General features: G+C 53.3%; 1 protein-coding gene across 1 annotated transcript in view; it reads right to left on the bottom strand.

The window, feature by feature from the left end:
• Nucleotides 1-17,644, bottom strand: part of RAMP1 (receptor activity modifying protein 1) — a 47,947-nt gene extending 30,303 nt beyond the window's left edge. The window contains exons 1-2 of the mRNA XM_051999250.1: nt 17,474-17,644; nt 7,589-7,727 (exon numbers count right to left, since the gene is read on the bottom strand). Of these exons, the coding sequence (XP_051855210.1) occupies nt 7,589-7,727; nt 17,474-17,534 (200 nt within the window). The 5' untranslated portion in view covers nt 17,535-17,644. The remainder of the gene's footprint in view (nt 1-7,588; nt 7,728-17,473) is intronic.
• Between the last annotated feature and the right edge of the window lie 6,188 nt (nt 17,645-23,832).

The raw sequence follows: 23,832 nt of genomic DNA, 5'->3' as shown, positions 1-23,832 counted from the left end.
ATGGCACACATTCCAACTCTTGTCTGTGGTCTCAGGAAATCTGCTGCTTCTCAGCAACTGGGGAGTTTCTGTTTTCTATTTAGTCCTGGAGGAAAGCGGAAGTGACCAGGGACCTGTCCTTGTGTTTGTGGGCTGGGGCAACCACAGAGTCAGAGAAAGCTGCGTCCTTGCCACTTAGGGAAGGGGAAGTGAGGCTCAGAGACAAGGCTCACCCACAGCACGTCTGCCCTGGGCTCGCTCCTGCACGGGTCTGTGGCCTTGGGCCTTCTGGGGCCCAGAAGGGACCGGGCAGTTATCTGGTCCCTGAGAGGGACACCGAGGCCGTGCGGTGGGAGAGACGCCAAAAATCACACGGGCGAGAGCTGGACCTGGGGTTTTCACTCCAAATTTTTACCTCCTTAAGAACTTACCAATAAGCTTTTATCAAGTGCCTTCTCTATGCCTGGGAAAGGAATAGGCATTTATTAATAACATATATGTAAATAATCTATAACTTATTAAGTGTCTACCATGTATCAGGCACTGTGCTTGCCACTGGGGAAACAAAAACAAAAATAAAACGGTCCCTGCCCTCAAGGAGTCTATATTCCATCAGGGAGATGAATTGATCGCTTAATAAGCACTTATTAAATGCTTACTAGTTGCCATCATAGAGACTCCCCACTACAGATGTTCACAGGACATTTTGTGCCGGCCTACGGTAGAGACCTAGGGCGGTCTCTTGGTCCGATCAGCCAGTCGGACACGCTGTGCCCCGTCCCCAAGTTTGGACCTCTCTGAAAACAAGGGACGACAACCAGACAATCACGCGCCAGGTGCTAGAGGCTGAGAATACAAAGAAAGCCAAAGCTCATGAGCTGTTGGAATGGGGGAGGAAGGGCCAACATGCAACAAGATGTACAAACAGTTTATATGTGAGATAAAATAAGAAAAAACCAACAGAGGGAAGGCACTGGACAGGATGTACTAAAAGAGTCCGGTTACGTGTGAGCCCTTCGGTCAGGGCCTGGATGGACCAAATGCGGCAGAAAGATGCACTGGCTATTATGAGTTTGCCATTAAACAGGCTGGAATTTTGAGACACACGGTAAGATGAGTGGGCAGACAGAGGAGTAAGCAGAAGCAAGAGAAGAACATACGCCATGTGTAACAATGTCAGAAAAAGATCTCTGGAACTTCCAAGCAAACATCAGTGATCTTTGGAATACTGGAAACACAGAGGTACCACATGATTAAAAAAAGGCAAATGGCCTCATTTAAAAAGAAAAAAAAGGAAGTGAAATCTGCAGACTAGAGTCAAGCGATCTTGGCTTGGACTCCTAGGAAACTCCTTGAAAGGATCATTAAAAAGATGTACATTAAACAAATGGAAGAGAAGCGATGGTGACAACTAACCAAGATGGCTTCTGCCCATGCCAGACTAACCCCATCTGCTTTTGGGATGGGGTTACTAAACCAGTGTGAGGAGAACATCGGGGATGGATACAGTAGCTGGAGACGATGGAGAGCGCTGGGCCCCAAAGAGAACAGACTGTCCAGGGGACGGGAGCTTCCTTCACCGGAGGTCTTTGGGAAGAGACTGAACTGCTGTTTGTTACGTGTTACAGTGGGGATTCCCTTGTGTATGGTTGGATGATGTGACCCTTAATATTCCCAACTCTCAGATTCTGGGATTATCTTTTAATTATAATAACCAATCCTGGTGCGAGGGAACAGAAAATTCAATGGCCTCTGTCTTCTCAGCAGTGACGTGGGGGGGACAGAGTAGCACATATGGTGTCCAACCACGATACTCCATCGTTTTTGGCTGAGTTTCTTTGTTACAAAGAGTAGATGGGTTCAGGGAGAGGTGTTATATTTGTAACATAATGCATTTTAAAATAAAAAAAAGATTAAAGTTCATTTCTTCCAAGAAAAGTCTTCTCTGACAAGCAAGGCCCGACTATAATCCCTGCGGTATCCTTTGTACCTTCTATTACTGAATAATGAGCCACTCCCTAATATTTCGCTTCCTTAGCTAGAGTTCTGTCCGTCTGTCTCTCTGTCCATCCCTCTCTCTATCTTTGTGTATATACTCTGTCTCAGCTCCATGAGAAGCTCACAGGCTCCCAAGGGCCCGCAGAGGCTCCGGCCCATCGTTCTGCTGGGGAGAAGGGAAGTCAACTGCCCAACTCCCACTTAGCCCATGTTGGTGCATCAAGGGAGGGCTTTGAGTTGTCTTGTTTAACTGTCTCCTTGGAGTGGGAGATGGAAGTCCATCCCCCCCCATTTTACTGAATGACTTGCCCTACCTAGGTCCAGGGCCCCCCCAGCACCAAACCGCTCCTTCTTATTGTAACCATGTCTGGTGGGTTCTGGCCATGGCAGCCCCTGAAGGCTCGCCCCACTGCCCTCCCTACCTGTGGGGGATGAGGTCCGGACATGGTGGCCCATGGTTCTCGGGGCAGCTGGGGACCTAGAGCTTGCCCTTGAACGGGAGACTCTCTGCCAAAAGCCGAGGGGCAGGAAGAAGCCAAATCCTCCCTGACTGTCCCACCTCTCCTCAGAGGAAATCCCGGGTGGCTTTCATGCGCTGCTCCGGTTTCTCTGTCCTTTGTTGCCCCGTTGGAAACAAGGCGCCTTTTTAGGTCTCACCTCCGCCAAGGCCGGGAGGAGAAGCCGTGGCCATTTCTTCCCAGGCAGAATGTCGCTGCCGACCACCCGCCCTCTACCACAGAGCCAGCCTTTGCCAGTGGGCTCCCAAGGAGGAAGGGCCATTTCACTCTGGGACGACTCATTCCTCTCACTCCCGCCTTCTGGGGCCGGGGCCTTTCCCACCGGCAGCCCCCTCGGGGAGGTGAAGGCCCCCTCTGCACTCTCTTCTCCGGATCTACCCTTCCCGGATCCTTCTGGGAACCCGAGGCCCTGAGAGAAGCAGGGGCCACACAGGGAGTTGGCGGCATTCAAGGGCTTCGCTTCAAGCCTCTTCAATAAACACTGATGACTTGCGCCCTCCTGATTCCTCTTGTTTAATTTATTTTCCAAGCCCCTAAGCCCCTGCTAGTCTCGGCTTTAGGACAAATCCCCAGCTTTCATTCGGGCCCACACTTTGAATCACTAAGCCCAGATTTCTGTGTTTAAAGGCCTAGAATGGAACGGAGCTGGCCAGCTGTCACCCTCGGTGGGCGCTCACCCAAGGAGGCAAAACCGGCCCGCTCCCGGGACAGGAGAGCAGTGGCCGGGCCGGGCCGGGCACCCTGCGGAGGGCACCCGGCTCCCCTGCTGGGAGGCCGCCTGCAGGCGGGCGATGAAATATCCACGGCAGCCAACGAAAGCGACAACCGGCATTGCTCAGCCCTTTAAGGCTGGCAAAGAACCCGACGTCCATGACCAAATCTCCCCCCTCAGACCCGCTGTGTGACCCTGGGTGGATCACCTAACTCCTCCACTGGGGTTGTCTCATCTGCAAGCTGGCGACAAGTAACAGCTCGTACCTCAGAGGAAGGAAAGTGTGGCCAGAGGGGCAGATGGAAGGGACAGTCACAGACCAAAGGGCAGCTCCAGAGCCCGCTTTAATGGCAAACTCGCCCAGCCCGGGCCGAGACGTAGGAAATACCCGACAAACACGTGCTGAAACTGTGAAAAGGCAGCGGGAGGCAGGGAAAGGTACCGAGTAACCCAGGGCCTGAGCCACGTGGGATTTCTGAACAACCAAACTCTGCAATAACAGACTAACATCGCCTGCTTGCAGAAAGCCACTTTCCCATTGCTTCCGAGGTTCTTAATTTGCTCTTTTTCTAGTTTTTTAAGTTGCAAGCCCAATTCATTGATCTTCTCTTTCTATATTTTATTCAAGTAGGCCTCTAAAGATATAAAATTTCCCCTTAATACTGTTCTGAGGTTCTTTTTAAAACTGTTTCACTGCAAAGATCCTCTTCCTCCTCCCACCTTCTCATGTTTCTAAGTGTTGACCGAGGATCATATGAAAGAGAGAAGTTAGCTCGCCCTTTTCCAAAAGCCCCCAACTCCAGCATCAACAAGAGCCTGTCTAGAAAAGCTGCTCCCTGAGGATCAACTGGGATCTGCGTGGATAAATGACAGAAAAATAACTCAATTATAATAACATAGGCCAGGTGAAGAATGAACGAAGTCTCTTTATCTAATGCTGAGGTGCCCAACTTCCCAGAACAACCCTCCCTTCTTCCCCACGCTTTCGGCTCTCCCCTCCCCTCTCCCACCCCACCCCCAGCCAGAGAAGGCTCCCAGCCAGCCATGTTGAATTCTTTATCACGCAGATCAAATTAAGAGCAGAGTCTGGGAGCCTGGCTGGTGTCTGGGGTAATTAGTCCCACACAGCCTCTTCTCCAGTGGACGTCGCGTTGCTTTGAAGCAAGATGGGGAGCGCAGGAACGGCTCCCTCTGACATTTCGATTCGGGGTTGATCCCGCCCATCTTTTGCCCAGAAGTCCCTTCTCTAGCACTGGCAGGTCCCTTCGGCAGCACAATTTGCATAGAAATACCAAGTTGATTGCAAATGCTCCTCCTCCCCATCCCAAACTCCCCCACACTCACAGAGGGTCAGTGTCAAAGAGCAGCTCAGACCCTCAAGGTCGAAGACCTTCCAGCAGGTGGATGACCTTGAAAGAACAGAACTCCAACAGAACCCAACAGAACCCATGCCCTGGACCAAGATTCTCTTTGATCCAGCTCTGTCTCAACAAGAGCTTCCCTGTGGAGATTCAGGGGTCCTTTTGCTTCTGAAAAAGGGCAACATCCTTCACCAGCTACAGCTGCGAGCCAGCGCAGAGACCGTCCAATTCAGCTCCATCACTTTACCAAGGAGGAAAATCTGGCTCAATCGTGTAGTCAAGTCAATCGACATTTCCTAGGCACCTACTGTGTGCACCCAGAACACCTTGGGACAGGCTCCTTTTTTACTTACCATAATGTCAAATCTAGTTGTGTGACTCTGGGCAAGTCACTTAACCCTGTCTGCCTTTGTTTTCTCATCTGTAAAATGAGCGGGTGAAGGAAATGGAAAAGCGCTCCAATGTCTTTGCCCAAAAAAACCCAAACGGGATCACAAAAACGTGGGACATAGTTAAAAAATGATTGAACCATAAATGCTGTCTAATCGACTGTTGACTAGCTGATCCAACAGCCAATCAGCTGTAAGACCCATCTTTCCCATTTCTGATTTTCCCTCTCCATTTTTGGTTTACCCTCTCGCACAAAGCTTGGGTGGCCTGGAAGTCACATAGTCCGGCATCTTGTCAACAAGTTGCTGCCTGTTGCCGAGGACCGTGTAAATGGTCCAGACTTGGGCAGCGGGAGGAGGAAGACCTCCGGGTTATAGAACAAACTGGGACAAATTACTCAACCTGTCCAGATTTCTGCCCTGGCTGCTGATGGCTCAGGTGGGCCCACATAGGCCCGGAAGCCCTTCCTCTCTCTTTGGCCAGTCGCAGGGTCTGTGCGATAGCTCTGGTTCTGGTTCACACACTTGGGCAGTCTGAGAGAGGGTGGGGCTCACAAACACGACAGATCCAACAGATTTTCTTTCCTCCCCCACGAAGAAAGCGGGCTGGCCCTTGGTCTTCATGAACATTAGGAAATCAATACCAGACAGTCCAATGAGAAGCAAAATCCTCAGGGGAGAGACACTTGGAAGGGGTCCCCAGAGAAAAGGAAAAGAAAGGGAATCGTTGCCAGATGGGGACACAAAGGAAGAGAAGGCCAGACGCGATGGAGAGCGCTGAGAGGGATCCAGAGCCCGCTCCCATCCCTTCATCGGTACAGAGTCACACGGGCCGTGGAGGTCCCAGGGGAGGGGGATCAACCGGACGGAAGGATGGCTCGATTCCCTCGCAACTGCGATTTTGTGGGTCCCAGAGAGTAGCCAAGTACTGCTGCTCTCGGGGGAAATCCGGGGCTGGACCCAACAAATACGAGCTAACTACTGATGTTCTAATGGAAAATCCCAGCTGAGGGTATGACCCGAAGAAGGCAAGATGGAGACTCATCGATTTGTTCAGAGCCAGGGTTCTCACACACGGGTTAAGGGGAAATGTGGGTGATGGCGTCTCCCGAGGCCTTAGAGCTGCGAGCTCCAGGAACATGGGCTATTCTTTCCGAGAATTTCTTGGGAAAACACTAAGGGCTCTTCGGGAGATCGACTAAATAACACACACCCCGAGTAAAGCAGTCTGGAGCCTTAGAGAGGCAGGGGATGGATTAACAACAACAACAAACACCACAGATTAATTCCAGTTAACAGGGTGAGGGAGGGGCCCCATTATTGCTGCAGAGTGTCCATGTTTCAGGAACCAAAACTTAATAATGGGTGGGGATATCCTGGTACAGGAAAGAGCTGCCCTTCTGACAAGGACAGCATTTTATGCTAGTTACAGTCTAACTCTAAGACGTCAGTGGCTCCCTAGTACCTAGAGCAAGGGTCTCCAATTTGGGAGCCATGACCTGTCAGAGGAGAGGAAGATTGTTGGGCTTGATGTGGTAGCCAACAGCGGGCTCACCTCTAATACAATTGTACTTTTTATTTCTTTAAAATTATTTTATTTTTGTATTTTTATTTCATTTATTCATTCATTCATTCATTCACTCATTGATTTTATTTTATCTTTTTTTTGCTGAGGCAATTGGGGTTAAGTGACTTGCCCTTGGTCACACAGCTAGGAAGTATCTGAGGTCAGATTTGAATTCAGGTCCTCCTGACTTCAGGGCTGGTGCTCTACCCACTGTGCCACCTGGCTGCCCCAATTGTACTTACTCTTAATGTCTAGAGAGCTCCCCACACTCCGAGCCCTCTCTCTGCCGGGCTCCCAGTCCCCCTGTGGTTGGCTTTGCCAGAGTCCACTTGGGGCCGTTATTAGGGACCGCTTCATTCTCTGTCCTTGTATCCTCAGTGCTTGGCGCATAGTAGGTGCTTAATGAAAGCTACTTTATTGATGGAGTGCACCCCCCTTTTCCACTTAAGATGTCTGATGTATTTTTAAAGACTAAAGAGAGACATAGAAAAAAGTCAGCATAAGTAACAACTATATTAAAAAAAAGTCTGAAACCATATGCTTTGTTTCATGCTCGTGGATAGATCACTGGTTCTGGAGTCAGGAGGACCTGAGTTCAAATCCAGCCTCAGACACTTATGAGCTATATGACCCTGGACAAGTCACCTAATCCTGCTTGCCTCAGTTTCCTCATCAGAAATTGGAAGGAAATGGCAAACCAGGCCAGGATCGTTGCTCAAAAACTCCCTAATTGGGCCACAGACAGAATAACAAGGCACCACTTGGGGATTTTCCACTTAAACAAAGGGAGTATTTTCTCCCGTCTGTTCTCCTAAGACGTGGTTAAACCTCCGACGATAAAGCAGAGGACGAACCCCCACGCCGGCGACTCGCTTCGTCTGGAAAGATGGCGCTGGGGACTTTGAGAGCGGCTGCGCTGAGATCCGGGCACACAGAGCGTCCCAGTGACCCGCAACGGGACGCCCAGAAGCGAGGCTGGCAGCGCCTTCCACCCCCGGGGCACAGCCCTCAGCGCCCCTGCCCTTGTCCCCCCCAGCAGGACCCGAGGAAGGGAAAGGACTTACTTGTAGGTGTAGTCCCAGTTGCACCAGAACTTCTTTTCAATCCCCGCCATTTCCCCCCTGAACTTGCTGAGGCAGACATCGCGCAGGAGCTTTTCGAAGTCCGCCTCGGGGCAGCTGGTGGCCGGGACCAGGTGCTGAGCTGGAACAGAGAAGGACCGTTAGTTACCGGCTGCTGAGGCTCCGAGGTCCCCCCTCCGAGACCAAAGAGCAACGAGGGACGTTTCTGGGCCCGGCCAGTGTCTGACTGAGTCCGGGCTGAAACGTTGGTGAATCAGGGCCTTGGTCCGTCTCTCTCTCCCTGTCTCAATCTCTCTCTCTTTCTGTGTCTCCCCCCCCATCTCTCTATCTCTGCTTGTCTATCTCTGTCTCTCTCTCTCCCCCTTTTCCCAGAGTAACTGCTGCCGCGAGGCTGAGCCCCCGAATGGGGACGGAAGCTCCAGCTGATCCGGCCCCTGCAGCTGCCTCTGGAAGTGGGTTTTCCCAGCTGGAGACCCCGGCCTTTTCAGACCGGTAAAAGCGCTCAGGATAACTGAGAGCGGTCCCACCGCACCAGCCGTGCAGGGCAACTGAGCCCAGGAGGGGCCCGTTACTGCCCAGGACACAGGAGCGTAAAGGAGTCTGGGAAGAGGCCCTGGTCGCCCTCTCCTTCAAGCCTTTCCTTTCATTCATTGGAACTTTTATCATTAACAAGCATTTATTTTCTCTGCTCTTCGCCTCCCCTCCCCCTCAGAAAAAGAAAAGAAAAGCTTTTGCAAAAAATGTTGGTCACATGATCACGTTGTTCATGCCCCAAACTAAATGCCTCATCCTGCACCCGAGCCTGTCCCCTCTCAGCAGATGGGCCGGGCGCTTCATCAATGGTGACCTGAAATCAGGCTGGTCACTGAGTGACTGATCCTTCCATTTTACAGACAAGTAAACTGAGGCATCCCTAAAGCTCAGTTCTGTGTCATAGTCATCTGCTGAAACAGCTGCTGTGGCCCAGCCCCCACTGGGCTCCAGAATCCCACTGAACCTTGCCCCAGCTGACACAGACGGGGATTGTCATACTATAGGATCCAACGCTCCCCAAAGCCCTTCCTATCCCGCCCCTCCTCCTCACGTTCTCTTCGGCCCCAGGACATCGGCCATCCCCCCCCAGGCCCGGAAGCTCCTGCCTCCTGGTCCCTGCCCCGCACCCCATCCAGCATTTCCCACACGCTGCTCCCCCGTTAGATCGCGGGCTCCTCCAGACCAGGATGGTCTTTTGCCTCTTCTTGTCCATTGGGGGCTCAGCACAGAGCCCGGCGCAGAGCAGGCGCTTAATAAATATTTACTGACTGACTTGAGGAGCCTAATAAACACTGAATTTAATCACTGTTTAACCACAATTTAAACACTGGGTTTCATTCCACTTTATTGAGCAGGAACTACGAGCCCAGAAATGAGGCGCGCCTTTGGCCCGGCCCGCAGTTCCTCAGGGCCCAGGCTGGGGCCGGCTCCGGGGCCATTATTCTGTCGTCCGGGTCTATATATTGTTCCGTGTCTCGATGACTCTGGGCCCCAAGAAGCAATGACGTCACTGACTCTTTCCCCGTCCGGAAGAAGCCAGCATCGCTTAATTCCCAGACTATTTAGAGAGGACGCTTGAGCAGCCCCATTATCCCTCCCCAACTTCTGGGCATCTTTAAGCCTCCTTGAGCCGCTGATCAGCCTCTTCGGGCAGGTCGGGACCTGGTCTGCCGGGGCCTTGGGGCCTTGCTCCCGACTTCCGGCCTTTACCGCCTGGTCTCCCTGAGGGAAAACCCCTGAAGCTTTAATTCACCTGTAAAGATCAGCTGGGGATGAAGACCTTTGGGGCTGTCCCCTTATTCTAGCTGAATCTGGTCAGTCTGCCCTGCCCCCTCCTCCCCACAGCGTGTCCCCTTCCTCCCGGGCCATTGCGACCCTTGCTCACCAGACGCTCTCCTACTTCACACCCGCCACTTCTGGTTCCTGTTTCATGCCTTCATTTTGTCTGGAACCCGGTCCCCTAAATAACCTGCCTTTTGCCAAGAGAACGGCCCCTGTGGATGTGCCCGCGTCCGTGTCCAACCAGGAGCTGCCGGGTCATCAGTGATGATGTGGACATGGCCCGAGCCCCACGAACGAGGCAGGGGAGCAGCTCTCCAAGGCCGGGATCAAAGAGCCGGCAAAAAGATGGCGGAGGACGCGGCTCTCAAGTCCAAGCGGCGTCGCTTCGTTCCCTGCTCCTTTTGTGACTTTCCCCCACCCGAGACCGCCCGGTGCCCGTCCATCTGTAGCCCAGAAGACACCCATGGCTAAAGCCTTTGGCAGTCACAGTCCCCAGCCGCTTAGGGCAGGGCCCGGCTCCGGCTCAGGGGCGGGGCTGCAGGGACGCCAAGGTGGTCCTGGGAAGGGCGCCCGCCCAGCGTCCCCCGAGCTCCTAGCTGCTCGCAGGGGCGAACGGCAGACTTCTGCCCCCGAGTCTTCCCTCTCACCCCCAACTGCCAGTTTCCATGCTTTTCCGGTCAGGGCCGAAGCCGGGCAGATGACCAGCCTTGAATAGGCTGAGAAATTCCTCCTCGCTGCCAGACTTTTCCACCAGTAAATTAAAAAGGGAAACATCGACAAGGGCCAAGAGGCAGATTCGGACAATTATACCAAGAAATAATATTCCCGTAAAAGCGAAACGAGAGGGGAACTGTCCGATCCAGAGCCGCTTTCTGGAAATGTACGCACCATTCTGGACCCAGAGCCCCCCAACCCCCCGGACTTCTCTCTTAGGGAGAAGGGGGCGTGTTTCCTTTTCTCCTCTCCAGGAAATGGGAAGATGCTTCGGCCTGGGTCCCGGCAGCGGCCAGTGAGCGCCTCCGGCCCAGCGGGCCCCGGCACCCAGCCTGCCTCTCATTAACCGGAGACTCCCGGGAAGTTTCCCTTTACACCCATCGAGAGAAGGAAGTGGGAGACTTTTATTAGAGCCCGGGAAGAACAGCACTGTCCGTCTGCTCCTGTTTGTGTGGTCACAAATCTCTGGCTTTTATGCCAGAAGGGAAACCGAGGTTTGATCTCGGGTTTATGCCTTTGGCTGATTCTGGACCATAAGTCAATGTCCCCTAGGGATGGATCAGAGGAAATGGGGACAAAGAGAATGATGAGGTGGGAGGGAAGGATGAGGGCGGGCTCAGGGGGCTGGATGACTGCTTTAGCCCCAGAAGGTGGAACAAGCCGGCAGGAGAGAGGCAAAGGGACGGACTCGAAGAGTTTCCTCCCAGTGAGGGCTGTCCCAGAGTGCTCTGGGCTGCTCCACAGGTAGCAGGTGGGAAAGCTGGGGGGCCACGGGCTGGCCCTTCCAGGGCAGACCCTCACTCTGCTGCAGGCCGGAATAAATGGGCTCGAGGCCCCTTCCTGCTCGAGGGTTCTGACATGTCCAGGTACCTGCTAGAGGAGACCTTCACCTTTCTCACTGCCAGGGAAGGAAAGTGAGGTCCAGGGAGGTCAGGTGAGACCCAAGGTCACACAGGTAGGAACTGGCAGAGCTGGGGTGGTACCCAAACTTGTGGATACAGGAAGAGAAGCTATCATCATCCCATTTGGCAGAACAGTAAACTGAGGCTCAAAGAGCTCTATGACTTCCCCATGATGAGTTTCTGATCTGGTGCCTCCCCTGTGACCGTGAGCTCTCTGAGGGCAGAGACTGCCTTCCTTTGCATGCTAAGGGTTCAGTACAGTGCCTGGTATACAGTAAGCACTTAATAAATGCTGTTTCTTTTTCTTGTAAACGATTGCACAGTGAGCGACAGAAGCAAGACAGGGTCCCAGGTGGTCACGAGGGGGCTGCAGTACTGAAAGAATGCCAACTTAGAGGACCTGGGTTCAAATCTCAGCTCGGCCCCGTAGCAGCTCCAACCCCAGGGCTCTTTTGGGACACCCCAGGTCCTGCCGGGCCCATGGCCAGGGCGGAGAGCTCACCCTGCTGTAACCCCTGAATTCTGGGAACTCCTGAGCTAATGCCTCGCTCTCGCTGTTCCTTTCTCAGGCATTGAACCCCCAACCTCCCTGACCCAGACGGAGGGCTCTCTTCCTCCTCAACAGCCCCCGGGGTGACTCGTGAGCCTCAAAACCAGTGTTCATGAAAGGCCAGCCCAAACACCTGGAGGTGAAACGGCCGCCCGTCCCTCCGGTATCGGCTGGCCCGGAAGAGCCGGAAGGGGAAGGAAGCAGTGGGGCTCAGAGGGAAGGCCGCCAGGTCGGAAATCCCGGCTGTATGATCCCAGGCGAGGTGTTCAATCCCTCAGGGGCTCAGTTCCCCATTTGTAAAATGAAAAGTCTAAATGACCCGTAAGAGGAAGTTGAACAGTACAAGGATAAAACCTTGAACCCAGAGTCAGGAAGACCCGAGTTCCAAAGGAGCCTTAGACAGTTATTACTGTGTGCTCCTGGGTAAATCACTGAATACTGCTTGCCTCAGTTTCCCTTTCTGTAAAATGGGCATGACAATTGCAGGGCCTACTGGGAGAGCGTGGCCAGGCAGTCTTGACTACTACCGCTCCCTCCCCGCTCCTTCCGAGTGATTATCCCGGAGCGAGGGTCCTAGTGAAGCTTTCTGTGGCCCGCTGGGGGAGAAGAGGCAAAGGGACCTGGAATGGAATCCTGGCCTGTTTTCTGGGTCTGATTCCTCATCTGGAAAACAAGCAGGTTGGATGAGAGCTGTGAGGCCCTTTGGGTTCTAAACGGATGTTCTTAGGTCCTTGGACATCACTGAACATCTTTGGGACTCAGTTTCCTCATCTGTAAATTAAAGGATCCTTCTGGTCCTTCTGGTCCAGGGTTCTCGTTAACAAGGAATCTTCCCAGGCAGGGAGCCTGGAGTCAGGAGGACCCGGGTTCAAATTTACCTTCAGAAACCTGCCAGCGGAGTGACCCTGGGCATGTCACTTTTCCCTGATGGCCTCCCCTTTTCCCCCAAAGGGCAGGTAGAGCTGCTTTTTAAAGTTGCCACGCTCCCACCCTCCAAGGCAGGAAACACTCGGCTCCCTTTGCGGCTGCCGTTTGTCTTTCCTTCTCGGGGAGGACCACGGCATCAGGATTGGAGGGAGGGAGGCTGGGCGAGGTCACCGGCCTCACTTTCCCCTCCAGAGCCCTCCGGGTCCAGCCGCCAGAGAGAGATCAAGGGGAGCTGAATTCCCCGGCTCGGTGCGATTCCCGGGAGAACCAAACACGTCCCTGTCCGACTTTCCGAAGGACCCCGGGATGGGAGGGTTTTAACGACACCGTGCCATCAATCTTTCTAGACTAAGAGGGAGGAAGGTCGCAAGGAGGGATCCCTGGAGGCAGGAGGCCGGAGAGAGCTTTCCTTGGCTGGGCCCAGCGGCCCCCCGGCTGAGACTGTGAAAACTGCGGGGGGGCATTTGGCTTCCAGCACAGGTGGGGCAGCGCTTCCCACGGCTCCCTCGCCATAAAAAAAATAAGTGGCTTACATAGAGTGAATTCCAAGGACTCTTCCAACTCTAATTCCATCATCGATCATCTTTTAAAAAGTCCCCTTTGAATGATGTCATGTCATATCTCCAGCCTCAGTTTGCTCCTTTGTAAATTGGACTATGACCATTTGTGAGAGGCAGCGTTTAAGTAGTAGCTAGCTTTGGAGGCAGGAAGCCCTAACGGCATTCGAGCTGTGCCTCTGACATCTGGGAGCTGTGGGACCCTGGGCTCTCCAAAATGATTGTTTTATAGATATGTAATGGATCTGTATTAGGGAAGAGAGTTTCCACAGTGGGAGTCCCACAGAGCAAATGAAATCATAACTCCAGACCAAAATTAAAGGAGAGCAGGATTTGTGTTTCTGTTGTTCAGTTGTGTGCGATTATATGCAACTCTTTATGTTCTCACTTGGGATTTTCTTGACAGGGATACCAGAGCAGTTAGTCATTTCCTTCTCAAGTTCATTTTTACAGATGAGGAAACTGAGGCAAACTGGGTTAAGTGACTTATCCGAGGTCACATAGCTTCTAAGTGCTTGAGGCCAGATTTGAACTCAGGAAGTGTTCCTGACTCCAGAGCTGGCCCTCAATCCACTGTAGCCCCGAGCTGTACTCCATGAGGTACCATAACCCTATTAAATAGTTTCCCCGTCTATTAAATAATCCCAATGACAGCATCTCCCTAATCCAAGAGGATCATTTCAGAGACAGCTTTGCAAGCCTTGAGTCCTAGTCAAATGTAAGCTACTCTGGACAGAAATCAAAGTCTCCACGGCAAGAACTCCTGGGCCAATCAGAATGCCCTTCATCTCTCGGTTTAGAGAGTCATGAACATGGAGAGGTGGCAAATAGAGGTGATTTCATTAGGACACAGAACTTCCAGGGGAGAAAAGTCCCTCCACCAATGCACATCAGCGCTTTCTGTACAATTTATAATCTTAGACTTGGGACCCCTTAGTCCCAATCTCGCTGCTGATACAAAGATAAAAGGCCCCAATGGACTGGTTTTAAAAAGGACGCCCTGGTGGACATGGAGATGTGTTGAGGGAGGGCACATGTTTGCCCTCTGTTGGGGAGGGGGAAGAGGGGAAGGAGCGAGCAAAATTGGGGGCGGGGAAGTTTTGCAAAGACGAATATTGGAAACTCTCTTTGCATGAATTGAGAAAAATAAAATACTAATGGGAAAAAACGAATGCCAGCCCTGGAGGAAGGGACTGTTTCATTTTTATCTTGGCAGCTACAGAGTCCCACCCGGTGCCAGGCAAATTCTAGATGGTGTTCAAACAATCTACGGGCATTAATTAAGTGCCTACGGGTAACACACTCTGCGGGGGATGAATTTACAAGACAAGACCACACAAAACTGAATCAATTTCTGCTCTCAGGGAGCTCTGGTTTTCAAATAACGTTGAAATGAATCAAAACCGGGGCAGCCAGTGCGGTGGTGGAGCACCAGCCCCGAAGTCAGGAGGACCCGAGTTCCAATCTGGCCTCAGACACTTAACCCGTCCTCCCTGGGTGACCCTGGAGAGTCACTCAACCCCAGATACCGCAACCAAAAAGAAATTTTAAAAAGGAAAGGAATCCAAGCCCCATTTTGCAAACGAGGAACTGAAGCTCAAAAGAAGGATGACACATGTAGCCTGAAGCAGGGTCCCGATCTAGGCTTGCCATCCAGCCCCTCTACTTCCCGAGAAGCGGCTCCCTATGGGGAGGACAGAACAATAAAACGGTCCTGAGCAAGGGGGCGGGGGAGAGTCCGTGGCTGTTTAACCGAGGGACATTTTGCCTTACAGACATTGGGGGGGATGGGGCAAATTCTTCCCATTCTGTTTTCTCGGGCGAGGCTGGGGTCTGCATTTCCTTGGCTGGGATGACCCCGTCCCGGGAGGGGCCTCCAGCGAGGATGTTCCGGCTCTTTCCGCCCGTTTCCACAGCCGGAGGCCGGCCAGGCCCGCCCCATTCTCTGGGCTTGAGGCAGGACCCGCGGGGCCCTTCTTGTTCAAACACAGATGCGAGGGCGGCCAGCGAGCAGCCCACAGCCGGAGGAGGAGAGCGGCCTGGAATGTCAGGCCGCGGGGAGCTGCCACGTGGAGGCTGAACAAAGCTTAACCCCTTTTCGGAAGGACCCGAGAGCACCTTCCCGGGCAGGTGAATCTGCCGCAGTCGCATGGACGGGGAAACCGAGGCTCGGAGAAGGGCCCCGAGGCCCGTGGCCGGCCCTCCCCGCGGCGCCCGCCGGCGAACCTCCGGCCCGGGGCGGGAAGGGCTCCGCCCTAGCAAAGGTGGCTACCGTGGCCACTGCGGCAGCGACTGCGGCGGCGGCTACCGCGCCATCCGTGCCGCATCCCCGAATCCCCAGCCGCCAATCAGAGGGCAGCGCGGCCTATGCCCCGCCCAGCTGCTCCAGGGGGCCCTCTACAGACAGCTCGGCTGGCCAATAGCAAGCCCGCCCACCGCTCCCCCACCTAACGGCGCCCGCTGGATCCAGGAGCCCCGAAATCAAGGTCTACCGACCTACCGAGAGCAGTGTGGACCCCGCCCTGCTCGGCTGCTCCGACAGAGCCCTGGAGAGCCCCCCAGAAGCCTATGTGGGGCTGAAGTTCCCCACGCCGATGGATGTGACTCCCCAGCCCGGGCTCACCGTGGGAACGCCCCTGCCCAACCTGCTCTCCCCGTAGCCCACCTGCCGCATCTCCCTTCCCACCCAGGTCTTGGGAGAGAACCATTCCCCCTCCCGCACCCCGTCCCATCGGTCCTGTTCCACAAAAAAGGCTCAAGGGTTGAACCGAGGTCCTGCCCCACAGGGGACCAGCCTGGCACTGCCAATGCAGCCTCGAAAGGAACCCCTCCTGCCTCCTAGAGTCTATGGGGGTGGGGTGGGGGTGGGGGAGCACACACTGCAGGGGGAGGGGAGGTGCCATATAAACACGTGAGCCTAATTCGTGCTTCTTTGATGAGGGGAGATCAGTTGGGGGGAGGGTGACGTCCCTGGAGGGTTCAGGGGGGGGTTGTTTTTCATCAGAGATTTGGCTTCTTTCCCTCTCACCTTCTCTCCCTCCCCAGAAAACAAGCGAGACGGGGCCTGTTACAGCGAGCCCAAGCACTTCTGGCTCCGGCCCTGGGGGGACCGCATTGGCAAGGGGCGGGGGTGGGAGGTGGAGGGGGGGCACGACTCCCTTTCAGAATCCCTTTGGAACGACTGATTTCAGACAGAGTGGATGACCATAGATGTCACCCCCTTCCACCCCCCCCCCCCCATTCAAGTTCACGGACCTCCTGCCCTCGTGCGGGCTTTGGAGTCTGCGGACCTTAGCGGGGGCGGAGGCCGCTTCCCTAAATAGGTCACTCGGCCCGAATGTAGCGAGGGCGTGAAGAAGACTAAGGAAAGCGCCAGCAAAGGTAGACGGGAGCCGCCCTGGGAGGGCTCGTCATGGCACATCTGGCTGCAGCTGTTTCACGGGATTAAGCCCTCCGTAAAATGAGGTGGCCGAGTCTCTCCCCCACCCCCCAATAAGCGGCCCTCAATCCGGGGGACCTTTGGGTCCATCATCCACCCAAGCACGGGAGCTGGCAATCTCGGCGCCCGAATTCTCAGGGAGGAGGAAGCCCTGGGGGAGGGAGCCAGGGAACAGTCCCCACCCCCACCCCCAGGCAGGAGAATGAGACTCAGGTGGCATCAACAGGGGGAGAGGAGGAAAGGAGAAGAGAGAGGGGGGAGAATAAAGGAGAGGCAGAGAGGAATGGAGGAGGGGGATCGAGGCAGGGAAGAATGGAGGGAGGGTCGAGGCAGAGAGGAATGGAGGGGGGGTGAGGCAGGGAAGAATGGAGGGAGGGTCGAGGTAGAAAGGAATGGAGAAGGGGGGGGTCGAGGCAGAGAGGAATGGAGGGGGGGTCGAGGTAGAAAGGAATGGAGAAGGGGGGGGTCGAGGCAGAGAGGAATGGCGGAGGAGTCGAGGCAGGGAGGAATGGCGGAGGAGTCGAGGCAGGGAGGAATGGCGGAGGGGTCGAGGCAGGGAGGAATGGCGGATGGGGGTCCAGCAGAGAGAGCCCAAGATCTGCCCGCTCCTCGGCTCAGTTTAGGGCTGCCCAGACTGTGGGGGAGGGAGAGAGGGCAAAACCCTCCTGGTTTCCAAGGCGTCTTCCTCACTTTCCCCGCCATCTCCTAAGGGCGAACCCCAGCATTCTCAACCACTCCTCGCACATATACACGCGGAGCAGATTAGAAAACTGCAACTACAATGGGGCAGTGACTTGACTAAGGTCACACAGCTGGGGAATGGAAAAACAGAACACAAAAGGGGTTCCAGACTCGGTGCCCGGAGCTCTCGGTCTTCCCTACTCCCTATCTCACCCCCAGCAGCCAGCCCTTCCCAGAGCCCCAGGATTCCTGCGGCACCGGGTGGCTGTGGCTCACACTTACCCAGGACCAAGCAGATGAAGCCGACCAGAGGCCGACTCGGGGTCCCCCGCGGCAGAGCCATGACTGGGGCGAGACCCTCTGGCCAAACCGACAGAGATCAGCTCCCGCAACCTCTGGCAGCCTCCGCAGCAGCAGCAACAGCAACCGCAGCAGCCGCCCGCCTGTCGGTCCGCAGGAGGGAGGAGGGAAAAAGAAGGAGGGAAAAGTGGGGGGGGGGGGAGGAGAGGCGGGGCAGGGGGAGGGGGAAGCAATCGAAAGCAGCCCGAGAAGGGGCCGGAGGGGAGCCTGACAGCCCCGCGAGCCAACCACCGGCACCCGGCTGGAGGGCTCCGCCGGGAGCAGCCCCGGGCGCGCCTGGCGGGGAGGAGGGAGGTGGGGGTGAGGAGGGGCCGGAGGGCGGAGGAGGGGACGGCAATGGACGTGCGAGCCACCTGGGCCCGCGGCGGGGGCTAGCCTCGGCTCCGGCCGCCGCAGGACCCTCTCCACCTAGGTTTCCTGGGGCCGAGCGGGGGGAGGGGAGACTCGCACTTAGTTTCTAGGGGTGTGTCTAAGTTTAAAGAGGAACCTGAGTTTCCCAAAATAGCCCGGGATAGGAATGGGGGGCGGGAAGAGGGAGGGACCGGACGGCTTAGGCGGCGCGGGGCACGCCTCGGCCAAATGGGCATCCCCTGGAGGGGCGAGCGTGGGGCTGCGGCACTGGGGGCGGGAGGGGCGGAGGGCTGGCCCCCGGCCGCTCGAGCACGCTGCCCTTCCGCTGAGGTGCCATCAAGTCCAGGAGTCCCTCACCCCCAGAAGCCGGGGACCGTCCCGTACCCCGCACTGACCCTCCAGATTGGTTGGGACTTGCCCGAGTCGGGCCCGCCGCCGCTTCCCTCCCCACCCCCGACGATGTAAGCTTCTCGAGGGCACGGAGGGAGATGAACGACAGCTGGATCCTTGATTGAACGTTTATTGGTCTGAAAGAGGCTCCAGGTTCCTTGGGGTATCCGGGCTGAGCTTCCTTCCACACAAAGACACCAGCCCTGGGCTCTCCTGTTCTCCACTCTGGCTTGCAAAGCCCTTCTACAACCTGTGCCTCCAGGGCCAAGTTCTGGGGGTACAAAACCAAACCAAAACAACACCCCCCCACAAAAGACAGCCCCTGCCCTCCAGGAGTGTACAATCTAACGGAAACAAGCGAACGTTATGTACAGGAAATAGAGGGAAGACTTCTCTAGGAGTTGGGATTTTGAACTTGGAAGTCAGATAGGTCGCTAGTCAGAGCCGAGAAGGGAGTTTTCCTGGAATGGGGGGTGGCCAGAGAGAAGTCCAGAGGCCTGGGTCACCAGATCAGAGGGTCAGGAAGATTGGGGAGCAGGAGGGGGCTAGAGGATGAAGAGCAGCTTACTGAATGGAGTAATGAATGGCTGAATGGAGGGTGGACTGAGCAACTTGAGGCTAGAGACCTGAAAATCTTCCAGCAGCTCTTGTAATAGTCGTGTGAGGAAGGCTGGGCACTAGGGTGGGAGCAGGGTCAGAGGAGAAAAGGCGGGAGAGATGTTGCAGAGGGGAAATCAACAAGAGATGCTGCAGAGGGGAAATCAAGAGATGCTGCAGAAGTGAAATCAAGATTGTAGAGGTGAAATCAACAAGAGATATTGCAGAGGTGAAATCAACAGATGTTGCAGAGGTGAAATCAACAAGAGATATTGCAGAGGTGAAATCAACAGATGTTGCAGAGGTGAAATCAACAAGAGATGTTGCAGAGGTGAAAAAAAGATTGCAGAGGTGAAAACAAGAAATGTTGCAGAGGTGAAATCAATAAGAGATGTTGCAGAGGTGAAATTGAGATGTTGCAGAAGTGAAAAGATTGCAGAGGTGAAATCCACAAGAAATGTTGCAAAGGTGAAATCAATTAAGAGATGCTGCAGAAGTGAAATCAAGAGATGTGGCAGAGGTGAAATCAAGATGCTGCAGAAGTGAAATCAAGGGATGTGGCAGAGGTAAAATCAACAAGAGATGTTGCAGAGGTGAAATCAATAAGAGATGCTGCAGAAGTGAAATCAAGAGAGGTGGCAGAGGTGAAATCAACAAGATGCTGCAGAAGTGAAATCAAGGGATGTGGCAGAGGTAAAATCAACAAGATGCTGCAGAAGTGAAATCAAGGGATGTGGCAGAGGTAAAATCAACAAGAGATGTTGCAGAAGTGAAAACAAGATTGCAGAGGTGAAATCAACAATTAATGTTGCAGAGGTGAAATCAATAAGAGATGTGGCAGAGGTGAAATCAAGATGTTGCAGAAGTGAAAACAAGATTGCAGAGGTGAAATCAGCAAGAGATGTTGAAGAGGTGAAATTGAGATGTTGCAGAAGTGAAAAGATTGCAGAGGTGAAATCAAGGAGATGTTGCAGAAGTGAAAACAAGATTTCAGAGGTGAAGAGATGCTGCAGAAGTGAAATCAAAAGATTGCAGATGTGAAAAGAAATGTTGCAGAAAACAAGATTGCAGAGGTGAAATCAAGAGATGTTGCAAAAGTGAAATCAAGAGATGTTGCAAAAATGAAAAAATTGCAGAGGTGAAATCAAGAGATGTTGCAGAGTTGAAAAGAGATGTTGCAGAAGTGAAATCAAAAGATTGCAGATGTGAAATCAAGAGATGTTGCCTAGGTGAAATTAATGAGTTGTTACAGAAGTGAAATCAACAAAAGATTGCAGAGGTAAAATCAACAGGCCTTGGCATACTAAATTTGTGGGATGAGAAAGAATGGTGAGTCCAGGATGAATCACTGGTTGGGAGCCTGAAGGACTGGAGGAGGGGAAATCCTTTAGGGAAGGTAGGAAGAAGGGAGAGTTTTTTTGGGGGGGGATTTAGTGTGTTTTAGACATGCCTCCGAGTTTAAGGGACATGTCCGAGTTGTCTGAAAGGCAGCTGCAAAGGTGAGATCAAATGTCAGCAGAGACTGGGACCAACTTTTTCACACTTCTCAAACCACCGCCATCTCTCATGAAATCCATCTCCCACCTCTGTGCATTTTCACTGGCTTCTCCCATACTTAGAATGTTCCTCCTCCTCTACTTCCCCGCTTCCTTCTGAACATGAAGCTACAACCCCCCTTTCTGGGTGCTTCACTTTCCTCCGAGATGACCTCCCATTCCCTCTGGGGATATCTTGCTGCTCGGTGGTGAGCCCATGGACCATGCTGTCCATGGGATTTTCTTGGCAAAAATACAGGAATGGTTTTCCATTTCCTTCTCTAGTTCATTTTGACAGATGGAGGCAAATAGGACAAATGACTTACCCTGGGATAATAAGTCTGGATTTGAACTCGGGCCTGATTCTAGGTCTTACTGCATAAATATCTAGGTTTTTATTTTCTCCTCCTGAATGTGCTTGGGTGCGGAGGCCGTGTTTTGGCTTGGTTTTGGACCCCCAGTGCTTACAATGCCTGATACATAGTCGGCACTTAAGAGATGCTTGTTGACTGACCACCGATCTAGTCCATGGCGAGCCTTCAGCCGGCCCTTTATTTGGAGGCACAGACAGGGAAGCCTGGAGAGATTTTCTTCAGAGCCAGTGCTAGGGGCCAGCATCCAGGTATAAATGGACTCCCGTGGAGTGTCAGCGAGTAAGGTGGCGGCACTCTGCCTGGAAAGCCCCGAGTTGATGCTGGGGCCCTTGCTGTGAGGGTCTCTGTCAGCTGTCCGCTTGTTCTCCCCTCTGCCCACTTGTCCACTTGATCGGAGCTCCCCGAGGGGAAAGGGGTCATTCCTCCGTGTCTCCCGTGCTTGTGGCCGGCAGATGCTTAGTTGGATGCTTGCTGCATCCATCGGGTGATTTTTCTGCCCTCGTAGACACAGAGCAGGGGACTGGGACCCCACACTTCCCCTGACTGGGTGGAGCTTTGCCCTTGACCCCTCTCATGCAAACGGCCTTGGTTAGGCTGGATTCAATTCCTAGCAGATGTGGGAGGTAGTAAAGGGGCAGCTACAAGTCCTGGCTATTCAGCTCCCTACCTTGCCATCCTTCCTGGTCCCACTTCCACCCCCACTCCTCAACCTTTTAGGTAAAGAGCTGCAGAAATCTGTGAGCTGGGGCGGGCTCATCACCAGCAGGCACGTGTCACGTGGCCATCCCTCCCCTCTCCCCCGAGCTTTGGATTCCTCCTGGGTTCCCCCTTCCCTCGACCCCTCCTCCTCCTCGGCGGCAGAGATGTTGCTCTGGGGTCCCAAAGCTTCCAAGCGCCTTTCAGCCCCACAAGGCTGGAGCTGCTCCGAATGGGGCTTGGCTGACCTGCCCAAAGGCTTGCTGCCATCTGTCGTCGGCTTAAGGGAACTTCCAAGACGAGGCGCCTACTTGGAGTGCCCACCCTCCCCTTCTTCCTTGGCCTCAAAGGATGTTGCTAGGAGGCGATTAAAAGCTGACAAGAGAGAACATCCATGAGTCACAGTGACCAATCCAAGTCCTTGGGCAGGGGAGCCTCCCAGGATGGCTCTAACTGGGGAAGAGCTCCTCAAACGCCCATGACTTTCACACACTGACACTCCCTCCCCCACCGGGTTGCTGCTGAAATTTTAGGAGAGAACTTGGATCGCTCTTTAAATAATGGGAAATCCTTTCATTTCACCAATGACAAGATTGAGTCTAGCGAGCAGCCTGGGCCAGGGACACACAGTCCGTAGAAGCAGCGAGTTCCAAGTATACATGAACACTAGGCACTAATAACCCCGAGGGCCTTTTCATTTGTGGTGCATCCCTCCCCCGGATGCATCATTCCCAGCCCCTTTTCTGTGTTCAAGGCAACAGGGCCTAAAAAGTAAAGATTGCCCAGATTAACAGAAGAGGAAATAATAAAATGCTCAAAATAACCCCATTTTAGACAAATAAATTGAACAAGCCATCAATGAACTCCCTAAGGAAAAAAACTTCCGAGTGTTGGACTTACAAGTGAATCCTACTAAACATTTAAAAAACAATCCCAACACTTATAAGTATTTGGAAAAGTAGGAGAATTCCTGCCAAATTCCTTCTCTAACAGATATGGTGCTGGTACCTAAACCAGGAAGAGCCAAAACAGAGAAAGAAAACTGCCGACCAATTTCCTTAATGAATACTGACGCAAAAGTTTTAAATAAAATAACAACAGAGATTACTCTCTCTCCCTGGGGTAATACACGATGACCAAATGGGATTTTTAGGAATGCAGGGCTGGTTCAACATCAGGAAAACTACTGGCAGAATGGACCATCTCAATAACTGAACTAATAGAAATCAGATAATCTCAATGGAGGCAGAAAAAGGTTTTCTTTTTCCAGGGAGCAAAGGATTAAATGGAGTTTTCCTTAAACTGACAAGCAGCATCTACCTACAAGCAATCACTGTATGTAATGGAGAGAAGCTAGAAGCATTCCCAGTAAGACCAGGTTTGTGAAACAAAGGATGCCCATTATTCAATAATAATTATTTAGTAATTAAACTGGAAATGCTAATCTTAGCAATAAGCAAAAGAAGTTGAGGCAGCAGCACCTGCTGATATTAGCCTTTAGCTGCCCCCAAATGGTCAAGTAACAGGCATTCTGAGAAGCTCCAAGAGAACTATCTGGGGAGAAATGCAGCAGGAACGGCTTCTAGAAGGCTGCGTAGGAGTCCCACCTTATCCCCTGCCCTACGTGGGTATCTGTGAACAAGGTCCAACCTTCTGGGGCCTCTTCCCTAGGGATCAGGGAAAAATAGACCTGAGCTTCTGCATGGAAGATCAGGAAGGTGAAGCACCATCCTCAAGAGCTCGGCCATCTCCCCAACTGATTGGGATTTTCCTCAAGGACTTAGGACTGAATTTCTTTAAAATTTTTGAGTCATCTACTGTTCATTGGTTATTGGGGGAAGAACCGACTTTTATTATCTACAAATTATTGCTTGAATCCCACAAGCTCAATTTGTCTCAGGGAAAACTGTGATGCCCAAGAGAAGAAAGGCCGTGTGGCCCAGTGGTGGAGACCTGGCTGATTGACCTCTGGGGGCCTCAGGCCACGCTCTCAGGGTTGTTTCAGAACTTGGTCAGTTGATTCTCAATGATGAGGACCCAGGACTAGACTCTAGAGCACTGACTGGTTCTTCTTATTCTCACCCAACCTCTCCAAGGAAGAAGTAGGTAGAAATTTGCTCTGCGTCCTCCAGAACCTCTCGTGCTCTCCTGGTCCCAGGAAGCCGGCTTTTCTCCCACTGCTGAGCTCTCGCTATCCCCACCTCCATCGGACACAGCATTCGGCCTCGTTGGGCCTGAACAGTAACAAACCCCCCAGGAGGAAGTGCGTCAGCGCGCCTTCCTGCCGCCGCCAGTGAGGCTGAAGATTCCTTCTCATCAGTCACACCAAGATCAAACC

Source organism: Antechinus flavipes, chromosome 4 (genome assembly GCF_016432865.1).
Source record: "Antechinus flavipes isolate AdamAnt ecotype Samford, QLD, Australia chromosome 4, AdamAnt_v2, whole genome shotgun sequence".
Lineage (NCBI taxonomy): Eukaryota > Metazoa > Chordata > Mammalia > Dasyuromorphia > Dasyuridae > Antechinus > Antechinus flavipes.
The sequence above is the reverse complement of the archived record's forward strand: the minus strand, read 5'-3'. Positions and strand labels throughout refer to the sequence as shown.